Raw genomic sequence first — 22,121 nt, 5'->3', positions numbered from 1 at the left:
ACGCAATGGTTGGAACCATCCTCGCCTGGGAAACCACAGAGAAGTCAGTGAACGTTTGATCTAGTGCCCGATTCCATGCTCACTCTTGCCTTCTGAGTCTAGCGAAGACACAGGAAAGAGGATCGAGAAGGGAAGGGAGGAGAGCCAGCCTAGCTCCCGCAGAGCTGGACCCAGTTGGGGGGTGGGGGTGGGCGGGGCACCTCCCTGAGGAGGACGAGCCCGCCCGCCGGAGTCTGTTTCCCGGGTAACCGGGTAAACACACCAGGCGTCCACTCCTGTGAATTCCGCTCAGAGTTGGAGGCAGGCAGGAGGCGGTGGGCAGGTGGTCCTACTGGGGATGTGCTTTCGTGAGAGAGGATTCTTCCCAGGGATTGAAAACTGGAGCTAAGGACAGCTCTCCCGTTAGAGATGAGAGCCCTTGGCAGAACGAAGGTGTCTGAGGGGAAATTTCCCCTGAGCGTGGAATTGGGCAAGGATGATTCAGGAGTCCAGAGGATCAGTACAGGAATGAAATCTCCCAAGGAGTTAGGGACTGACATGGGATTAGGACAAGACTCCCAATGGAGGGAGAGGCCTGGGGTTGGCAGTAAATATACGGAAAGGGGGGCCTTACCAGAAACAAAGTCTTTGGGCAATGAGCTTGAATTGCGGTTGAAAAGACAGACCCTCACAGAGAGGGGCAGTCTAGGGCTCAGTGGGGTCTCGGCTTTACAGGAAACAGAACCCCTGGGCATGTCACCAGGGAGACGGGTGGCACTGGAGAATGAGTGTTGTGTGGGACAGCCTCCCTCAGGCGTGGTGTGTGGAAGTCCACAGGCTGTGGACAGCAGAAAAGCTTCTGTGGCTGGTGGCCCTGAAGGAACAGAGCAGTCTGTTCTAGGCTTACAAGGAAGACCAGGGCTGGAAGAAGAATCCACCTGCGTTGTGATGAAATCCAGCACAGAGGTGAAGCCTCCTGTGGAGGTGGACACTGGCCTACCCCAAACGGAGTCAGATGTCACAGAGCCCCAGATGGGCTTGGTCATAGAACCTTCCCCGTGCCAGCTTGCTCAACCCCCTGAGGAGGCTGGCACTCCTCTTCCCCCAGTGGAACGTCCGGACTGCATCAGACCCATATACTCTGGGAAGTTTGTGGATCGGATGCCTTGCTGGCCGACGGTGAGTTTTTCCCCTTGTACTTTTTCTACAAACTATATATGGTCATGTCTTTGTTGAAATGTTAAAATATCGAGACTTGTTTGGGTTTGTGGAGATCAATCACAAGACTTCACTAAATTCTAATGTTCTTGCCCTGCGGAGCCTTGCAGATGTCACTTCATCTGGTAGCCTTTTATTCTCTGCCTTCCTGCATTGATGTCACTTTTGTTTTCTGTGCTTAACAGTGGTCATTCCTGATATCTTCCTCCTCTTCTTGGACTTTTATTTCTCAGTCTTCAGTCTCTCACCCTCTGATGTGCCCTGGTATTCATATTATGAATAAGTGGAAACGTGTTCTCTCTACGTTTTGTTTACTCTGTCAGTTGTTACTTTCAGCAAAGACTGGTAATGGTCATTGTGCAGAAACAAGATGATACAAAATGAAAAGTATGTGGTCTCTGCCTTTTTGGTTTAGGCTCACGCCAGTGCTGGAGACAGATACTTGAATGAATGTTATCCAAGTGTCTAAATGACTACAAATATGAGTCTGCCTTCACAGAAATGCATTTTTGCCAGGTGTGGAGGTGAATGAGGAGACTAGATTGGGAGGACCACAAGTTCACGCCCAGGCAGGGTACCTTCAGGAGACCTTTGTCTCAGTGGTAGTGCACTCCCATTTCCATCCCAGTGTGGGAAAAACACACATGAAGCTCAATGGAAATATTCCCAGAGTTCTGTTTAGAGGAGACTGGACAGGCTTAAATAAGGAAGCGAGCTAACACTGAAAGATGGCATAGGCTGGTGATGTAGCTCAGTGGTACATCACCTGCTTAGCATGCAAAACCCTGTGGGTTACATCCCCAATACCACAAAAATTACAAAAAGGTATTTTGGACAAAGAAAGACTCTGAGGATGATCAAAGTCACTTGTGCTCAGGAGATATAAATAATTCTACTAGGCAACATGGTGTTGAAAAATAAAGAAGAAATCTAAAGTTTTAGGGTGCAAGGGTAAAGTATATGGGTACAAGATTAAAAGTGGATTTTGAGACAGTATCTCATTATGTAACACAGCCTGGCTTTATGTCTTGTCTTTTGTTTTGGTCTGTTTTTTTTTTTTTTTTTTTTTTTTTTTTTTAAAGAGGGTAAAACAAAGCAGATCAGAAGAAAACAATGTAAGTGACACAGATTTCAAAGCAAGACAACAGGAGATTTACATTGGCTACCATAGTGTTTCTTGTTTTCTTCTAAATAGTTGTCTAAGCCGGGTGTGGTAGCTCACGCCTGTAATCCTAGCACTCCCGGAGGCTGAGGCAGGAGGATCTTTGTGAGTTCCAGACCAATCTGTGCTACAAAGTGAGTTCAAGGCCAGCCTGAACTGCATAGACACCCTGTCTCAAAAAGACAAAACAAAACAAAAAAAATAGTTGTCTATATCTTCACACACAGTGAATTCATACAAAACAAAATAGTATAAAACTGACCAAAACAGAATGATGAAGGCATTATAGGCCTTCAAAAATAGACAACAGAAAAATCAACAGTGGCTGCCATAATGTCTCTTCGTTCTCAAAATAGCTATCCAAAATAGCTTCATGTATGTTGAAGTTAAACAATACAAAACAGACTAAAACCACTCTGAACAAAGAATAATAGCATTACTGGATTTTACAGCATGACAATATGGAATCAGCAATGGATACCATAATGTCTGTTTTTCTTCAAACTAGCTGTTCATTTCATCACACATAATACAATCGATTCTTGTAAACCGTTTAGGAGAAGTTCTAGGCATGTGTAAACAAACCTCTGTATGTATACCTATCCTTTCTGCATTAGAGGGAAAAAACAAGACAGACTGCTAGAAAAATAAGAAATAAAAAAGACAAATAACCATAACAAAGAGCCCAAAACAGTGATGATATAGGCTTTCAAAACAAGGTGGCAGGTTGTTATTTTACACAGTGATCTTCAAGAGTTCACAGGCTGACTTTAAACTGACTACATAGCCAACCCTGGTCTGGAACTCATGGTGATCCTCCTGCATGTAAGGTGAACTTTAACTGTATCATATTTATTGTTTACCTTCATGGTTATCCCAGTGCTTGCCATATGGTAGCCATTTAGCAAATGCGTTTTTCATAGTTTAAGTCAGGATGATTAAATGGGAAGTAGAATGGGGAAGAGGTGGAAGTGGGAGTATGGTATTAAGGAATGTAAAGAAAGCATATTTGAAGCTTCTGGGAATAAAAATTCCACAATCTGAAATCTGAAACTAAAATTGTTAATGAGGTCACGGGCTTCTGCAGAATTTTGTCGGCCCACAGGCTTTTGTTCCCCTTGGGAGTCAGGGTGTTTTGTGTCTGACCCACTTGGCTTTCTGGATCCATCACTGGATTTCCCCAGCCACTGCTTTTTTACGTGGTGCTTCCTGTTTCTGCATTGCTTCTGCAGCTGACCCCTTTTAATCTGATCTCACCCACAGATAGACTCAGTTTCTGGCTTCCGAAGCAGGTACCTAGTTCTAGAACTTCTGCTTCCTCCCGTTTCACTCACCCTTCTTACTAAGAAGTCAGGATGGAGGAGAGAATGTCTTACTGAACTTCTTCGGTAGGCCAAACAGATGACATTTCACTCTGAATATTAAGGAAATTAGCATTGTTAGAATGACAGTAGCCTCATGGCTTTCCTCATGAGGTGTAATGAAGGTCCTCTCTAACATGCTGATACCCTCCTCAGAGGAATTTCTGTACTCAGCCCAAAATGATGAAAGTACTTTTCACCGGCTCACATCCATATTTATCCATGTGTTCATCCAGTCTAGTAATTTAGTAATTTAACCTTTCCATCCCCTGCCAGCCTGCATCTTCACATTCACTTCACTCAGCGCCCCACATTTCTGCTCTCATGCTTTCTCTCCTCACCGCCGTCTGGGAGACCAGGATACTCCTTATGAGAAGTTGCTCTCAGTGTTTAAAAAAAGAAACTTACATATTTCAAACATATCAGAAGCCTTGAAATAGATAAAGAGGAAATAGATAAGAGTTGCATTTCTGGGAATGAACAATCGTAATACTTATTATGGGCACAGGAAGGACAGAAAAGATCTGAGTTACAATTAAGTAGACAAAAAGCCAAGCCAAGTAGGATTTATGTCATTCATTGAAGGGGATGGGCTAGAAATGAGATGCTTACAGGCATCAAAAGTTAGTGTATTTCTCGAAAGCAGCATAAAAGCACACCCATGTGTTTTCAGACACACTGGACACCATCTCTTGATCTTAGTTGCATGCAGCTATGCTTCCGTTTTGCTGATGATTTAGGGCAATACAAAATTAACCTGTGAACTACAAGATTGCTTTGTTTTTTCTCCCCTCAAAACAAGGTCTCGCTGTGTAGTTCAGGCTGGCACTGAATTTACAGTGCAGCCCAGGCTGGCCTTGAACTCAGCATTTCTTCTGTCCTAGCCTAAGGGCTGGGATTACAGATGTCTAGATTGCTTCTGAACACTGAGTATCTCAGCATGTCACAGAGGTCTGTAATCAGATGGACTATTGACAATACTAATCCTATAAAAATACTTACATTTATATTATATATATATATATATATATATTCAGTTTTTCAACTGCTGGGTATCAAACCAGCACCCCATGCATCTTAGACAAATACTACACCACTGACCTGTACCCCAGTCTCTGTACTTAATATTTAATGTTTACATAGCAGGAATTTCTTAGATTTGCTATTCTTTTTTTCCTCTTGCTTTTTAGTTGAAAGTAATTTTGTAGTATAGTTTTGAAATAAATTCCCTTCTTCAGAATGTTCTCTTCTATCCTGATAGTGACCAACTTTTGCTTTTTTTCCCCTTAGGCAGGGAAAGTGTCTCCAGTTGGATACAGAGTTGCAACTTGCTTAACTGAAAAACTTCCTAGGGTAAGCATTTTCTATCTGCCTCTGTTTCTCTTTTTGCTTTACATATGATCATTAAGAGATAGACAGCTCTTAAATTCATTCTTTTTTTGTGATAGGGTTTCACTGTGCAGTTTAGGCTGGCCTCAAACTCACAGAATCCTCCTGCCTCAGCCTCCTGAGTTTTGGGATTACAGGTGTGTACCACTATGTCCGGCTCAACATTCCGTCTGAAAGTTGTGGTCAGTTTGGGCTCTTCATTGACTTTGTCTGGGAAAGTAAAAATTACAGATTTATGTTTTTTGGCTCTGTAAAAGTCGCAAAGGATTCAGTTATTTTGACATGAATAGCTGGACATAGTGGCACATGCTTATCATCCCAGCACTTGGGAGACTGAGCAGAACTGTACAGATTTAAGGCCAGGCTGGGCTACAATACTGAGTTCAAAACCAGCCTGAACTACATAGTAAGACTAGATCCCCAAAAGACAAACAAGTGCTGGAGATGTAATTAGTGGCACTGTTCCTGCCCGGCAAACGCAAGGTCTTGAGTTTGATTCTTGGTACTAAAAAATCCAAACAAACAAACAAACAAAAAAGGTATAATTTTAAATCTCATACTACTTAGTTATTCTCTAAATATACTTTTAAAATATATTTTTTTTTCTCAAAAGCAAATAAGTTTTAAAGGAAATTTGAAGCTGTAATTCTCTGTGTACTTTACTGCACTCATGAATTTAAGGACATACATTGATTGGTGTAGAAAAACTCAGTTATTTAAAAATTATGCTTAATAATTCTAATTTCTTATCTTACTCTTTGTAGCTAATTACTCCACCAGAGGCAAAAAAGTATTTCAACTTCAGGTACCCACCTCCTGGGGCCGAGAGAATATTCTATGGCAAAGCAAATGATCCCCGAATTGCACCATACTTGACACATGGAATAAGATCTAAAATTTCAATACCGGTAACAAGTTTTCTTTTTTTTTTTTTTTCCTCCAATGTACTTTATAAATTTACCAGAATAAAAATGCATAAATGAAGAATCTAATCTTCTTTCCACTGTGTATTTTTTTGTTTTTTGCTTTTGTTGAGGTGGGGTCTCGCCATGTAGTTCAGGCTGGCCACGAACTTCTGGCAATCCTTCTGCCTTAACTTCCCAGATGCTGAGATTACAGGCTTCTGCCACCATGCCTGGCCCCATTATATGAAAGCATTAATATTTTGAAAATTTATATTAGTACATGTTTGCAGTACGTACTGATTATATTCATCATAGGAGAAAGCATTAATCTTTTTTTTTTTTTTTTTTTTTTTTGTCTTTTTTGAGATAGGAACTCACTATGCAGTTCAGTCTGGCCTTGAGCTCACTTTGTAGCTCAGGCTGGTCTTGAATTTGCAGTGATCCTCCTGCCTCAGCCTCTGGAGTGCTGGGATTATAGGCATGCCACCACCATACGTGTTTTGAAAGCATTAATTTTGATCAGTGAAAAAAATCCAAGCAGTATCCAAGAGTGAAGAAATCAGCGGTTCAAACCACAAACTCTTCTTATCTTCTTCCCTCGATGATAAAGGAGGAGTTATAATCCATTTTCTGCCATTTAACAGAAATGCTTTCAGGCTTTGTTTCAGGAGAATAAAGAAGACAGTGTTGATGAGTCCTGAACAGAAGGACTGCAGGATGCTTAGATGCTGAGTGGCAGTAGAGTCTGAAAGTGATTTGCAGTTGATTGAATGTAGTCTAGATTCAGAAGGACCTCATCTATGCATTTTGAGAAACATAGCGATACAATTTTTGGCTTGTTATTCCTACTTTTTTATTAGTATGTGTGATATACAATGAGACATTCATACGTGGAGTTCATACAAATGGCGTCTTTCCACTTTTCTTGAGTATGTGAGTCAGTTTGCTGGCACTATTCAAGCTTTCTAGTCCCATTGAAACCTTTAAATTCCTATGATTATTCTCATTTAGGCATATGTGTACTGCATAGTATCAGTGCTGATAGTTCATTTGAAGCTGAGAAAGCCACAGTGATAATTAAATATCTTTCCATAAGAGAGTATTTCTCTCTTCTTCCCAGCTTTTGATTAGGACTTTAGTTTCAGATTTATACTTTTTTTGTTGACGTCTATACACTGTATCATTTCTTTAGGTAAATGCATTGATAAACCCACAGCCTATCACCACATTTCAACAGAAAATTAGAGATAAAAAAGAGTCTATATATTATAGCAATCGGTGGGCACCATTAGGAAAATCTCATGATCAAACACCGGGATTACCTAAAGGAATGGACATAATCAATACGACGTTTGGGACAGCAGTCATCAGAGGTAGTAAAACATAGCGGGGGTATCAAACAATTTTCCAATTTCTGGAAAATTGAGTTAAATATATCATTGGTCTGGCTTTTGGTGATTTAAATGATTATTCAAAGAGTGAAAGACAGAGCTCAGTGTGGTGGGGGAGCGCCTGTTATGCCAGCTGTTTGGGAAGGAATCTGGGCTGGGAAGAAGGCAGTTTGGAGACCAGCTTGGACAGCATGTTGAGACCTTGTCGCAAAAAAGAGGGTGGGGGGTGGGGAGAGAGAGAGTGACCCGAGGGGGGAAGGGAGGGGAGGGGACAGAACGGGAGGGGAGGGGAGAAGAAAGAAAGGGAAATGTAGTAAATCCAGGCTGCATCCTGAGGCCTTAAACTCCTTAGTAGCTCACACTGGCTGGCCTCAAACAAGTGATCCTCTTGCAGGCTCCTGAGTGCTGGGATTAGGGTTGTGCTCTACCCAAGTGCAGTCAGGGAAATTTGTGCTATTCAGTTGAAAGGGAAGATTGAAACCGTAAATGGAGTTGCATTTTAAAGTTATTATGTAAATCAATGGAAACAAAATAATTAACCAAACAGGCAACTAGGGACTACCACTCATGGGAAAAGCAACTTTTAAACAGAGGTCTATCTAGAATTTAGACCAGTAGGAAAAAGAATCTCTTCCAGGTTCTAGTGATTTCCCAAATACCTCTGGGGATGGAAATTCATATTGAAAAAAACTCTACAGCTGTAGTCACCCACAGAGCATTAGGGTTTCTAATTTAAAATACGTATTTGCTTAGGTCGCGTTAAGAAGCTGGGAAGAAACTCACATAGAAGTTTTCTAGAGAGTCTTAGGGCTGGGAATTTAACTGGGTGTGGGCCCTGACTCAGGACAACCTAAATGGCTGACTGACACAGAGTTCTGGAATTCTTCAGAATTCTAGGTCAGGAGAGTTCTCCAGATTATATCTTGTCTTCCTTGATAAATCTTGGCTTATGCTGGCTTGTGATCTCCTAGAATATCTGTGTACCTTGTGTGTCTATCATTTGTTCTTGTCAATTTAAGTACATTACAGATAGATACTTTGAAGCTGACTTCATTGATTCTTCTTTCAGAGGTCTCCGCTAGAGATGTAGTGAATCCACCAAAGTCCTATGAGGAAGTATTTAAAGAAGGAGGAGAAGGACACGACTTGTATGTCATTTCTCACAATGATTATTATGCGGGTGAGTGCCTGTGGCTGTGGACCCTCAGATTGTGAAGAGTAAGGGACATAATGTTGGTACGAAAAGCTCAGTGCCTGGCCAATAAGAGGTGATTCATGAATGGCAATTTATTGTTTTTATAAGGTTGTGAATCCTGATAGGAACTTTGATAGGGAGCACATAATCCCTGCTGAAGAACACAGGCACCTAAACTTTAATTCCTAGAGATACAATCCGGGGGCCTTGCATATGCTAGTGAAGCCCTCTCTCCCTGGGATATCCCCCCCTGCGCTACTTATGCATTTGGTATATAAAATGTAAAAATATATGTGTTTTGTATTAATACATAATTACATATAAATTAATTACATATTAATATGTATATTTTGTTTAGTGGCTTTAGGCTGAAAAGTTACTTTTTTTATTCAAATGCCAGTCTTACTCTAAGTGCTAGTTTTAGATGAAGAACTCTAGGTAATGAACTCTAGGTACACTAGAGTGAACTCTAGGTACACTTTTTTTGTTTTTAATCTTTTTTGAGACAGGGTTTTCCTGTGGCATTCAGGCTGGCCTTAAACTCACTTTGTAGTCTGGGCTGGCCTCAAACTCACAGAGATCCTCCTGCCTCAGCCTCCTGGGGAAGTGCACATATTTTTAGCACAGATAGATCAGGTTCAAATGCTAGTTTATCCATTTTCTGTCTTTTAGATCTTGAACAATTTACTTATTTGATCACTACCATTCTTATCTCTTAAATAGGTATACTAATAATATGAAGATTAAATACATGCAGAATGCTGAGCATAGCCCATGGAACATGATAAATGTTCATAACTATTATTCATGCTTACATTTATTAAGTAATCTTCTCTAACAATACTAAAATTATTCTAAGGCATGACTAAAAGGAATTCATTACGACAGCATATTGATGGTAGGTGGTTGTAACAGAGGGCTGAGAACTACTGTGTTCCATGTCCTGGGAAAACCCATGGATGGTGTGAAATTCAAAGATTCTCTGCTAGCCAGACATGAGAGCTACCTTTACTGTAGAGCAGCGCACTTGTGACTTGCTCCTTTTTTTGCTTATTTCTTCTCTTTTCTTCCCCTTTGCCTCCTAACACCATCCTGCCTTTCCCTGTTTCTTTCAAGCCTTTATCTGTATCTGGGGCTTTGTTCCTCCCCGCATTACTCTAGCTTTCCGGGTCTTTCCATCTCTGTGGATTGCCTGGTGCTCCTTCCTGTGTTCCCAGTCCTGAGGACCCAGCTCCTGGGCAGTCTCTGCTCCTGCCCACTTGGACTCCACACTGCTCTCGCTCAGCCCCTCACTGGATCTCCACCCCTCCTCTGGGCCTAGCCACCTCTCTTCTTTTTCCCTTTTCCCTTCCTGTCTTTTGAAAATGTCTGATGTGTTTTTAAAAGTCTTAGCATCTACTGTACATCCAATCCAATGTCTTCTAATTGTTTTAAAAAGAACCATGTCAGTGAATGTGTGTGTGTGTATATATATATATATATATATATATGCAACCTATAATGAAGTATAAGCATTAATACTCTAAAGAAATTTACTATAACCTTTATATTTAGAATAGCTCTAATGAATAACACAGGACTGAAATTATTTGCATTTGCTGATTTTTTATGAAAGTTTCATGGCTGGAGATTTAGCTCAGTGGTGTAATTGCCTGCCTGGCAAGCATGAGGTCATGAGTTTGATCCCTGGTTCCAGGGGGAAAAAAAAGATAGTTTCATTAGTCTCTTAAAAGTCATGGAATCTAACTTTAAAACATTGTTCTTATTTTTTCATAAGGAAAGTATCTTTGTTTTTTACATATGAATATATAATCATATGCTGATTTTAGGGGCACATGCCTGTATCCCCAGAACTCAGGAGACTGAAGCAGTAAGATCCCCACACATTCCAGGTCAGCCTGGGACAGATAATGAGTTCAAGGCAGGCTCAACTCTGGAGCCAGATCCTGTCTCAAAAAAGCCAAAAAATAGCAAAATAACAACAGCACCCTCATAATACTAGTGAGTTTAACCATAAAAATGAAAAAAAAGTAAGTGTAATCATAAATCCTTTTTTAAAATAGGATCTTATGTAAGCTAGGCTGGCCTGGAACTCAGTATGTAGCTGGTAGTAATCCTCGTGCCTCAGCTTCTAGAGTGCTGGGGTTACAGATGAGACCCTGGGGACCCAGTGATAAACCTTATTAGCTAGAGATAACTTTGGTTGATAAATCAAATATTTTTCTTATCTCCATTTGTTAAGCCTTTAGATACACAAAATAGTACTTTACATATTTTTTTCATCTGATTAGAATCATCTCAAGTACTTTACATATTTTTGAGAAGTCTACTGTGTACATTAAAGTTTTATACTTAATTTTTCAAGGTCTCCATTTAATAGCCACAGATTTATAACATCTTTAAAATATATTTAATCTTAACTAAAGTAAGAGACTTCTTCTATAAAGTGCAAAATATATAGAAATATACAATATACAAGAGTATCTCCTTTAAATTCCAACCTTTATATATGCTTTTCTGTGTACATTCATCTGTATGAGGATATGTATATATTTTAATCATATTTTGGGCCAAGGATTTAGCTCAGCAGCATAAGCACCTGTCTGGCAAATGTGAGATTGTGCGTTTGATTCCTCGTACCAAAAAAAAAAAAACCATATATATTTTTTCTTGTGAGATATTTCAGAATGTCTCTCCCCAGCTCTTAGATTTTGAGACAAGATCTCTCCCAATTGCCCAGGTGGCCTTGATCTTGCAATCCTCTTGCTTCAGTTTCCCTAGCACCTGAGAGTATAGATGTATACCAGCATGCCAAGCTCCGAATGACTGACTTACTTTTTCCTGCCTCCCTTCCTTCTGTATTAGGGATCAAACCCATGGCCTAGCATATGCTAAGCCAGTGCTTTGCCATTGAGTCCTGTCCCTGGTTTTTCTTACTTTTTTGATTTGTTTTGGTGTTGGGAGCATAGTACCTTGCCTAGTCAACTCACCTCCGCCTTGTTTGCTTGCTGTATGGTACTTGGGTTTGAATCCAGGGTTACTACATCCCCAGCCCCTTTTTAATTTTTATTTTGAGACAAGATCTTGCTAAATTACTAAGTTGTCTAGGCTGAGCTCAAACTTGTGATCCTCCTACCTCAGCCTTCCAGAGCGCTGGTACTGAGGCATGCCCCCCCACGCCTGACTTAGCATATCTGTTTCATGTTGGTATCTATATGGTATATTTCATTCTTACAAAAATGTGTTGTTTGCCGGGCGTGGTGGCTCATGCCTGTAATCCCAGCACCCGGGAGGCTGAGGTGGGAGGATCGTTGCGAGTTCGAGACCAGCCTGGGCTACAAAGTGAGCTCAAGTCCAGCCTGAACTGCATCTCGAGACGCCATCTCAAAAAAGACAAAAAAAAAAAAAAATTGTCTACATACCTTTGTGAATGTGGTCTGTTTTTCCTTTAGATTACATTCATTTCTGAGTGTTCGAACTTTTCACTCCTAGAGCCAAACTGTCCTCACAGATAAATGCTTCATTTTGTCCTCAGATGCAGCAATGTAAGAAAATTTCCATTGCCCCTTCCCCAAAAGTGAGTTTAGCCTATCTTTATTTTTCTTAACTGAAAGGCAATAATAGTTTATTGTTATTGCTTTTATTTACATTTACATTATATGATTACTAGCCAGGCTGAGTATCTTTTCTCTCCTTTTTTTTTGGGCAGGGGAGGTGGTGGTGGTGGTTCTGGGGGTTAAAACCAGGACCGTAGCACTGAAAATCCCCTGCCTTTTTTTTTTTTTTTTTTTTTTTTTTTTTTGAGGTAGAGTCTCACCAAGTTGCTAAATTGCCCTACTTGGGCTCGAATGTGCAATTCTATTTTGGCCTCCCTAGGCTATGTTTACAGGGATGTGTAACCATACTCAGTTCTCTATTGTTATTATTATTTTTGAGACAGAGTCTTGCTATTTAGTGTAGATTGACCTTGAGCTTGATTATGTTGCCTAGGCTGGCCTCAAACTCAAGAGATCCTTCTGCTTTAGCCTCCTGAGTGCGGGATTATAGGCGTGTGCCACCACGCCTGGTCTGAGCCTCTTAATTGTTCTATAGTTTCAGTTCTACTTTTTTTTGGAGACCAAATCTTACTATGTGGTGCAGGCTGGTTTTAACTCACTATATTCCCTAGACTGGTCTTGGACTCACAGTGATCCTCCTGTCTCAGCCTCCCAAATGCTGGGCTCATCGGCATGACTCATTGTGCTTGTCAGTACCCGAGTTTTTGGATATCTGAGAAATCATTGCCAGGGCCAAAGATTTTCCTCTGGTCCTAAAATTAGGTTCTATCAATATTCAATTGATTTTTATGAGTAGTGTATGATAAAACTTCAGTTTCTTTCTTTTTTTTTTCAGGTTAAAATCTAGTTTTTCCAATACCATTTATTGTTGAGCCTCTTCTTTCCTCGTTTTATATAATCTTGGTGCTCTTGGCAAAAATTAGTTGATTCATGTCTGCCTGGATTTACTTCTAGGTTCCATATTCTATGCTGCTGGTCTGTGTGTCTATTTTTGGTAGCAGTATTATACTATTTTGATTACTGTAGCCTTTATAATTTTACTATATTTGTACTTTTTTGGCACTGGGGATTGAACCCAAGAATGCATTCTATCATTGGTCTGTTACTCTATACCTCTAGCCCATGTCATGGGCTTTTCTATCAGCAGGTGTGGTGCCTCTAACTTTCTCTTTGAGGACTGCTTTGGCTCTTTGGGGCTCTTTTATGCTTTTACATTAATTTTACATTTTTTTTTCTATAAAACGTGATTTTGATAAGAGTTGAGTTGGATCTGTTTATTGCTCTGAATAGTTGGGATATTTTGACAAATAGATTTTCACAATCCATGTACATAGAATATCATTCCATTTGTGCCTTTTTAATTTCTTTCATCAGTGTTTTATAGTTTTTAGTGTAAAGATTATGTTAGTTACTTTCTCATTGCTGGAACAAAATACAAGACACCCACAGTTAAAACAGGAAAGGCTTATTATAGCTCCCCATTTGAGAGGTTTCAGTCCACAGTTGGCTGGCTTCAAGGCAGGGTGGCACAGCAGAGGGGCACTGCAAGGAAAAACAGTGTATAGTGCACAGAAGACAGTCAAACAGTGAAATATCAAAGAAGCAGCAGCGACAGCCTCTCTGTCCCTTACATCTATCCTTCTATATACCCCCAGGGGACAGCACTCACACCCAGAGTGGACCTTCCCATTATGCACTCCCAGACTATGCCAAACCAATCAGGGGACTAATTCAATAATCATACACCCTTGATCCCAGCATCACACTCTAGATCCAGCCACCTCTAAAAATCCCCACCTATGACTGACTACATGAGGCTTTGGAGGAACATCATATTACACACACCCTGGATTCAACAAACCTCAGAAAGCCCTCTGTTAGCACATGAGACTTCGGAGGCACATCTACATACAAGCAGCTCAGAGGTCTTTTTGCCATTTATGTGAAATGTATTCTGAAATTCCAATTGTGGTGGTGTATGTTGTAGGCTCAGCCACTCCAGAGGCTGAGGTTGGAGGACTGCTTGGGTTCAAGAGTTTGAGCGAATATAGTAAGACCATATCTTAGCAAAGCGCCACAATATATAAGTATTTTGTCAGTTAATGTTATTTAAGTGGGATTTGTCTGTTTTCTGTTGTGCTGAGCTACATCCCCAGTTCTATTTTGAGACAGAAGAGTTTCACTACATTACCCAGGCGGAGCTGGAAATTGAGATCTTTCTGCTCCAACCTCTCACTGCAAAGGATTGTTTTCTTGATTTCTTTTTTTAGGAAGGTAATTTTTTTTTCTTGGTCCTTTTGAGACAGGGTCTCTCTATGCAGTTCAGGCTGGCCTTGCGCTCACTTTGTAGTTCAGGTTGGTCTCCAACTCACAATCCTCCTGCTTCAGTCGCTCGAGTGCTGGGATCACAGGTGTGTGCCACCATACCTGGCTATGTATGTTTATTTTGTGACCTGCAATTTTACTGAATTCTTTCATTAATTCTAATAGGTCTCTGTGTGTGTGTGTGTGTGTGTGTGTGTGTGTGTGTGTAATCTTTTTCTACATGGAGCTCTCCAAATATTAATACAATATTAATACAATGCTGGTGGGGTGTAGCACCCCACCAGTCTCCCGGCTCGTGTGGGGAATGCTGCTGCTGTCTATGGCCACATCTTCCCAGTTCCCTGCACTGTTATGATTTCATTCTTTGTCTAACTCTTATTTTCAATATCAATAAGAACTAGATAACAATATGCAATATATTAACTAGTGTTAATTTCCTACTTTCTTTTGAAATTCCATATTGTTTCTAAAATTAAAATAAAAATAAGACCGTGACATACTTCTTGCAAGGAAAGGTTATTTATATTGCTTAATTCAAAAATTTCATTCCTCTCACAGGAGAAGCAAAGAACAGAAAGTATAACCCGAAAAGTTTCCACCGGTTTGACTTATTTGGTGTCCCCACGCCACATTGTAATGACGGAAAAAACATGGCAAAAAGTTTACATTGGCTCCATGAACTACAGATGTAAGTTTAATTAGATTGTGTCTAGGACTGAATGTTGCATATTTGACATTTGGGAAGAAATGTTTATTTTTAATTTGTCTTTTAGAGATTGCACACTGACATAATTCAAACATAAAGTTACAGAAAAATATACAGTGAAGTGTCTTTCCTTTCTGATACACAGTCTGTTCAATTTCTCCCACAGTAAATATGACACTATTTTTTGTTTGTAGCTCTCTGAAATTACTTCAAGAATTTATAGGTAAATATAAACACATGTATATATATTTGTTTGTTTAATCTTTTTGAGACGCAGTTTTAATATGAAGTTCAGGCTGACCTTGCGCTCCCTTGGTAGCCCATTTTGGCTTTGAACTCAGTGATTCTCTGCCTCAGCCTCCTAAGTGCTGGGATCACAGCCTGAGTCACCACACCTGGTGACTTGTGTTAGTTTTTATGCCCAAGGCAACAAACACATATTTTGTGTTCCTAAAGATGTAGATTCCCTGGTATGATTAAAAAATAAGGTTGTAAATACTGTAGTGGTAAAGTGGGTTGAAATGATAAAAACTGGTGTTCTGCCCCACATAAGATATGCCCATGTCCTAGTTCTTAGAATCTATGAATGATACCTATGGAAAAAGGACCTCTGTAGATGTCATTCAGGATGAAAGAGGTCATCTTGGATTATCTGAGTGGATTACTCTGGTATCCAGCATTACCTGAAATGATAAATTCCCTTAGAATGTCAGAGGGAAATTTGAGACAGAAAAAAAGACATTTGGAACAGGTGAAAAAGCAAGCGGCAGGGCCTGGAGTAATGTGGCTGTACATTGAGGACACCAAGTCATGCCAGTAGCTACCAGGTGTTGGAAAAAGAAGGGAAAGGATTCTTCCCTAGAGGGGTTGAAGAAATGAGGGCTTGCTGACCCTGGATTTCCTATTTTTGGCTTCCAGAACTGTGAGGGGATACATTTTAGTTGCCTTAGCAAGTTTATGGCAATTTGTTATAGCGACCACAGGAAACCAGTATACTAGGTCTGTACTCACTTCCTCCCCTTCTTCCCTCCTTCTCTCTCTTCTTTCTTTCTTGTGGTGCTGGGGATTGAACTCATCACCTTTTCACTGAGCTATATCCCTAGCCCTTTTTATATTTTGTTTTGATACATGGTTTGAGTTACTAAATTACCCAGGTTTGGCTCAAATTTGTGATTCTTCTGCCTCAGCCTCCCAGATTACTAGGATTACAGGCCTGTGCCATGCCTGTGTCAGCTCTACAGTCTTCTGTGTCAATAGTAGAGGGAGATTTGTTCTGCCTTTTGACTTCTAGGTTTTCAAAGCCCCCGTATATTGGCCAGTTTTCTCATCTCTGCTATATAATATCTGATGCCTGCAGCTTGAAGGAGAGGTGTAATTTAGCTTATGGTTTCAGATGTTTTAGTCCACAGTTGGATGGCTCCAAGGCAGGAATGTCATGGTGGCCTGGCAGAGCAAAGCTACTTAGTTCACGGCGGCCAGGAAGCAAAGGTGCAGAAGGACCACAGAAGGATAACCAAAGATCAGACATCATACTGATGGTCACATCTCCATGACCCACTCAGACACATCCAGAAATGTGCTTTAAAAATTCCTTCATCTGGGGCTGGGGATTTAGCTCAGCGGCATAAGCGTCTGCCTTGCAAGCAGGCAGTCGTGAGTTCGATCCCTGGTACCTATAAAAAAAGAAAAAAAAATTCCTTCAGTTGGGGCTGGGGATTTAGCTCAGCGGCATAAGCGTCTGCCTTGCAAGCAGGCAGTCCTGAGTTCGATCCCTGGTACCTATAAAAAAAAGAAAAAAAAAATTCCTTCAGTTGGGGCTGGGAATTTAGCTCAGTGGCAGAAGCACCTACTGGCAAGTGCAAGGTCTGGCAAGCGCAAGGTCATGAATTCAATCCCAGGCACACACACAAAAAATCTATATCTATATCTATATCTATATCTATCTTCAGTGGCCAGATGTGGTGGTGCACACCTGTAATCCTAGCACTCAGGAGGCTAAGCAGGAGAATTGCTATGAGTTTGAGGGCCAGGTTGGGCTACATAGTGAGTTCAATGCCAGCCTGAACTACAGAATAAGAACTTTTCTCAAAAAACAAAAACAGCTGGACATGGAGGCGCATGCCTATAGTTCTAGCTCTTGGGAGACAGGCTGGAGGATTGCTGTGAGTTGGATGCCAGCCTGAGTTATAAAGTGAGTTCATGACCAGTCTACATTACACAGCATGACCCTGTCTCAAAATGAAACAAAACTCCTCTTTTTTTTTGGTGGAACTGGGGATTGAACTCAGGACCTTGCACTTGCCAGGCAGGCACTTACGCTGCTGAGCTAAATCCCCAGCCCCTAAAATGAAACAAAACAAAACAAAACAAAACAAAACCCAGCCAACCAAACAAGCCAACACCTCTGTGCTCCCAAGCCAATCAAATTGACATGATTAAGCTTAACCATTACACTGTCCTTTAGAATGTCTAAAGGGTAGATAGAACCTTTGGGTCATTAGTAAGGATATACTTAGTAATTCTTTGGGGGTAGTTATAGAAAAATACATTAGCCTTCTAAGAGCAGACAATATGCATCATGTGTTTCCCTCCTGTTGGTCTCCACCCTCTAGGAGCATTATTTATGGAATACTGTTTTATTAGATCATACTTTTTGTATTTTCAAACTTCATTGAATATTACTATTAAAAGCAGTAAAGAAATTCTTAATTCCTTTGATTTACCAGATTTAAAAAAAAATTCACCAGGTTCAATTCTTATTCTTCAGTGAAATTTCTGTTATAAAGTCAAGCGTGTTTGTTTATATTTTAAGGCATCTAATTTTACATGCACTATTTAATGTAAAATTGGTATACTCTCAAGTTTTAAGGGGTGTATTTCTTTGTGAAACTACCTCTGTATTTTATTTTATCTTTATCTATAACCATTTAGTCTGAAGAATCAGTTTGAATCATCAGATGCTAGGCTGTGTGTGTGTGTGAGTTAATTTGCTGGTGGTGCTCAAAAAATGTTGTCTGAATTGGTTACTGAATTCCCATGAGTTGTATAGTGATCTTATTGATCTTCTAACATACTGTCTATTCACGGAAACAGTACATACTTTTAAATTCTCCTAAAAGCATAATTGAAGCACTTTCAGACTACAGAGTCCTTGGCTGGGCCTGGTGGTATACTCCTTTAATTCTAGCACTTGGGAGGCTTGCCTGTGAGTTGAAGGCTAGCTTGGGCTACCTAGTGAATTCAAGACTAGCCTGAACTTTATAGCAAAACTTTGTATCAAAAAAAAAAAAAAAAAAAAGAGTTGATCCTGTGCCTTTTAGTCTATTCTTTTATCATTGCATTTTAAAATTACTCCCTTTGGAACTGATCTAAGTTTTAATTTTGTTTTTGAGACAGAGTCTTGTTATATAGTCCATACTGATCTTGAATTTACTATGTAGCCCAAACTGACCTTGAACTTGTGATCCTCCTGTCTCAGCCTCTGAAAAGCTAGGATCTCAGGCATGAACTACTACACCTCACTCATAGCCGATTTTTATTTGTTTTGTTTTATTTGTTTATTTTTAGTTTTTTGAGACAGGATCTCACTACATACATCTCACTGACTAACTCTTGACAATCCTCCTGTCTCAGCCACCCAAGTGTTGGGATTATAGATGTGTGCCACTATACCTGCTTTGCAGCTGATTTTTAGATTGTCAACTCCATTTGCTCAAATTGTAGTCCTTAATTTATTGTACTTTACCCATGTACTTTTTTTTTTGCCTCAAAAATGTGAAGGAAATGAAGAAATATGAGATGAACTAGGTAATATTTTGTCTTGGTTACTTTTCTTGTTGCTTGGGCAATATACCAGACACCCACAAGTTAAAGAAGGAAAGGTTTACTTCTGCTCACAGTTTGTGGAGGTTTCAGTCTGTATAGTTGGTTGGCTTCAAGGCAAGACAGCATGGCAGAGGAGAAACAGTCCAAGGGCACGCAGGCAGAACGGCAACAAGAGTATGGAGCCTGCCTTCCCTTTCCATCCCGTGCAGACTGCAAGGCTTTTGGGTGGGGCTAACACCCCACCATCCCCAGGATGGGGCTTCTGTCTTCAGTGAATCCACTCAGCCACACCCAGAACTACACTAATTCCAGCCAGGGACCTAATTTAATGCCACACACCCTTAATCTCACTATCACACACCCTAGGTCCAACAATTTCCAAAATGCTCCACCTATGAACCCATGAGATTTTGGGGGATATTCAGAAATATAAGTCATAACATCTTTCTTCTTCTGTTTCTCCACAGAGTGTCACTCTAATCCAAAAATTTATTCAGCTCAGTATTTAATATTATAGGAAATAGTGTTAAAAGCAAATGGAGTTTAAGAATTTAATGTTCTTTGTTTCTCATCTTACAAAACAATAGGGAATTTATTAACTTTAATATCATTAAAAAGTAGTGTAATTTTAAAGTTCCAAAGGAAATTTTATTCATTTAATCACAATGGTGGGAATAAAATATATTTGAGGAAACTGGCAAAATAAAACCACCCATAAGCACGTCACCTTAATTCAACCATTATGCTACTTCAATGTATGCATTTCTTTCTAGTGTGGCTTCCTATGTAGATTTTTGTATCGTTTTTGCCAGAGTACAACCCCATTTTTTACCCTGATTTTTCACTTAACATAAAATAATTATATCTTGATGTTTATTATTTATAACTAGAGGCTAAAATACATATAGAGAGCTGGACACTGTAGCACATTCCTATGATAGCAGATACTCGAGAGCCTGAGGCAACAGAATGGCAACTTTGAGGCCAGAATGGACAATTAGCAAGATCTTGTCACAGAGTAAAGTATTAAAAATATAACAGTGGTTGAGCCTGGCTCAGCAGCAGTGAGGCCTTGGGTCCTTCCCTAACACCACCATTACTACACATGCACACATATGCACATGCACACATGCATACACACTCTCACATGAAGCATTTGAGTGTATTCTTTAAAATTTTTTTTTATTTTAAAGAGATTAAGACAAAAGAGGACATAACAAAGCAGATCAGATCAGAACAATGCAAGTAACACAGCATTTTACCACAAGACAACCCATAATTAACAGTAACTACCACAATGTCTCTTTCTTTGAAATAGTTGAGCATAGCTTCGTATACAATAGTATCAAGCATAACGAAGTAGTATAAAACCATTCAAGAGAATGAAAGCATTACAGGGCTTTCAGAACCAAATAGCAGAGAACGAACAATGGCTATTATATTATCTCATTTTCCATAGAAAATTTGTTTATACTATAACATAATAATATCCAATAAAATATAATAGGATAGAACCAAAGTCAACAGAAAAACAAAAGCATAGTAGGACTTCAGAGTAAGATGATACTAAATCAGCTCTGGCTATTCTAATGTCTTCTTTAAAATAGCTGTTTATACTATCACAGATAATAAAATAAAAAAACTAGGATAAAACCATTCCAACTAATGAATGCAGACATTATAAGGCTTTAGAGCAATGTAATGGGGAATCATGATTACTATAAACTCTTATGTACTCTTACCATTTTTTACACAAGGGAGATTATTCGGTATTTATACATATGAGTTTGATTTATTTTGCTAATGAGCATGGTCTCAAGTTGTGTCCATTTATTTATAAATATCTCAATGTGATCATTATTTATAGCTGAGGAGTACTCCATTGTATAAAAATAGCACAGCTTTTTTATCCATTCCTCAGTTGATGGACACTTAGGTTGTTTCCAAGTCTGGCTATTACAAATTGTGATGCTATAAACATGGGTACACATATATCACCGTGGTATGATGTTTTCAGATCTGGGAATATGCTTAGAAGAGGAATAGCTGGGACAAATGAGACTTCCAATCCCAGCTTTCTTAGAAATCTCCAGACTGACCTCCACAATGGCTGCACCAGTCTACACTCCCACCAACAGTGTAGGAGAGTTCCCTTTTCCCCACAGCCTCTCCAGCATTTGTTGTTGGTAGTTTTCTTGATCCTGGCCATTCTTTCTAGAGTGAGATAGAACCTCAGTGTTGTTTTAATTTGCATTTCTCTAATAAGTAATGATGATGAACATTTTTTCATGTATTTATTTGCCATTTGTATTTCTTCATCTGAGAATTGTGTATTCATCTCAGATGCCCATTTTTGGATTGGGTCTTTGAATTTCAGGGGTTTGATTTTTTAAAAATTCTTTATGTTTTAGACAGAAGTCCTTTGTCTAAGGGACTGTTCACTAAGATTTTTTCCCAGTTTGTAGGTTTTCTTTACCCTATGCTGGAGATTTCTTTTGACATGCAGAAACTTTTTAGTAAGGTGTGATCCCAGCTATTGATTCTGGGAAGTATTTCCCATGCAGTTTGATTCCTGTTCATGAATTCTCTTCCTACCCCTGTGTCTTCAAGATTGTCTTCAAGGTTTGAAATTCTATCTTCACTTTCGTTGAGTCGATTTTGACAACTTTCAATGGAATTTTTGATTTCCTGTATATCTCTTTGAGTCTGCTTCATGTATTCTGTTTGTTTCTTAAATTGTTCATCCAGGGATTTTATCTTTTTGTTTTGTTCCTGTAATTTTTCAACTGTGTCTTCTTTAGATGTGTTCAGGATCTCTTTCATTACTTTTATCATTTCTTCTTTTACGTGGGAGATTATTTCTAGTTTGAATTCCTTTAAAGCTTCCTGGTGTTGCTTCTTTATTTCAGTTGCTATTAGTACAGGGATTTCACGTGTATGGCGTATATTTTGTTCAATGCACATGGCTCCTAGGCTTTCTTGGGATGGGCTGGAGGTTTGAGATTGCATTTTGGTCTTTCATTTTGTCATTTTCCTATAGTTCTGTGTTTCAAGTGTTGTTCTAAGGCTTCCCCTGGATGTGTTGGAAATTGTCTCCTATGCCCTAGG

The 22,121-nt window shown here is 39.6% G+C and overlaps 1 protein-coding gene across 1 annotated transcript in view; it reads left to right on the top strand.

Moving 5' to 3' along the window:
• The first annotated feature begins 278 nt into the window (after positions 1 to 278).
• Efhb (EF-hand domain family member B) overlaps positions 279 to 22,121 on the top strand; it is a 41,846-nt gene continuing 20,003 nt past the window's right edge. The window contains exons 1-6 of the mRNA XM_063256995.1: positions 279 to 1,158; positions 5,011 to 5,073; positions 5,874 to 6,017; positions 7,207 to 7,387; positions 8,475 to 8,585; positions 15,041 to 15,170. Coding sequence (XP_063113065.1) covers positions 409 to 1,158; positions 5,011 to 5,073; positions 5,874 to 6,017; positions 7,207 to 7,387; positions 8,475 to 8,585; positions 15,041 to 15,170 — 1,379 coding nt within the window. The 5' untranslated portion in view covers positions 279 to 408. The remainder of the gene's footprint in view (positions 1,159 to 5,010; positions 5,074 to 5,873; positions 6,018 to 7,206; positions 7,388 to 8,474; positions 8,586 to 15,040; positions 15,171 to 22,121) is intronic.

Source organism: Cavia porcellus, unplaced genomic scaffold, assembly GCF_034190915.1.
Source record: "Cavia porcellus strain 051 isolate PalLab524CR breed Dunkin Hartley unplaced genomic scaffold, mCavPor4.1 scaffold_10, whole genome shotgun sequence".
Taxonomy (NCBI): Eukaryota; Metazoa; Chordata; class Mammalia; order Rodentia; family Caviidae; genus Cavia; species Cavia porcellus.
Note: the sequence above shows the minus strand (reverse complement) of the source record. Positions and strands in the feature narration are given on the sequence as shown.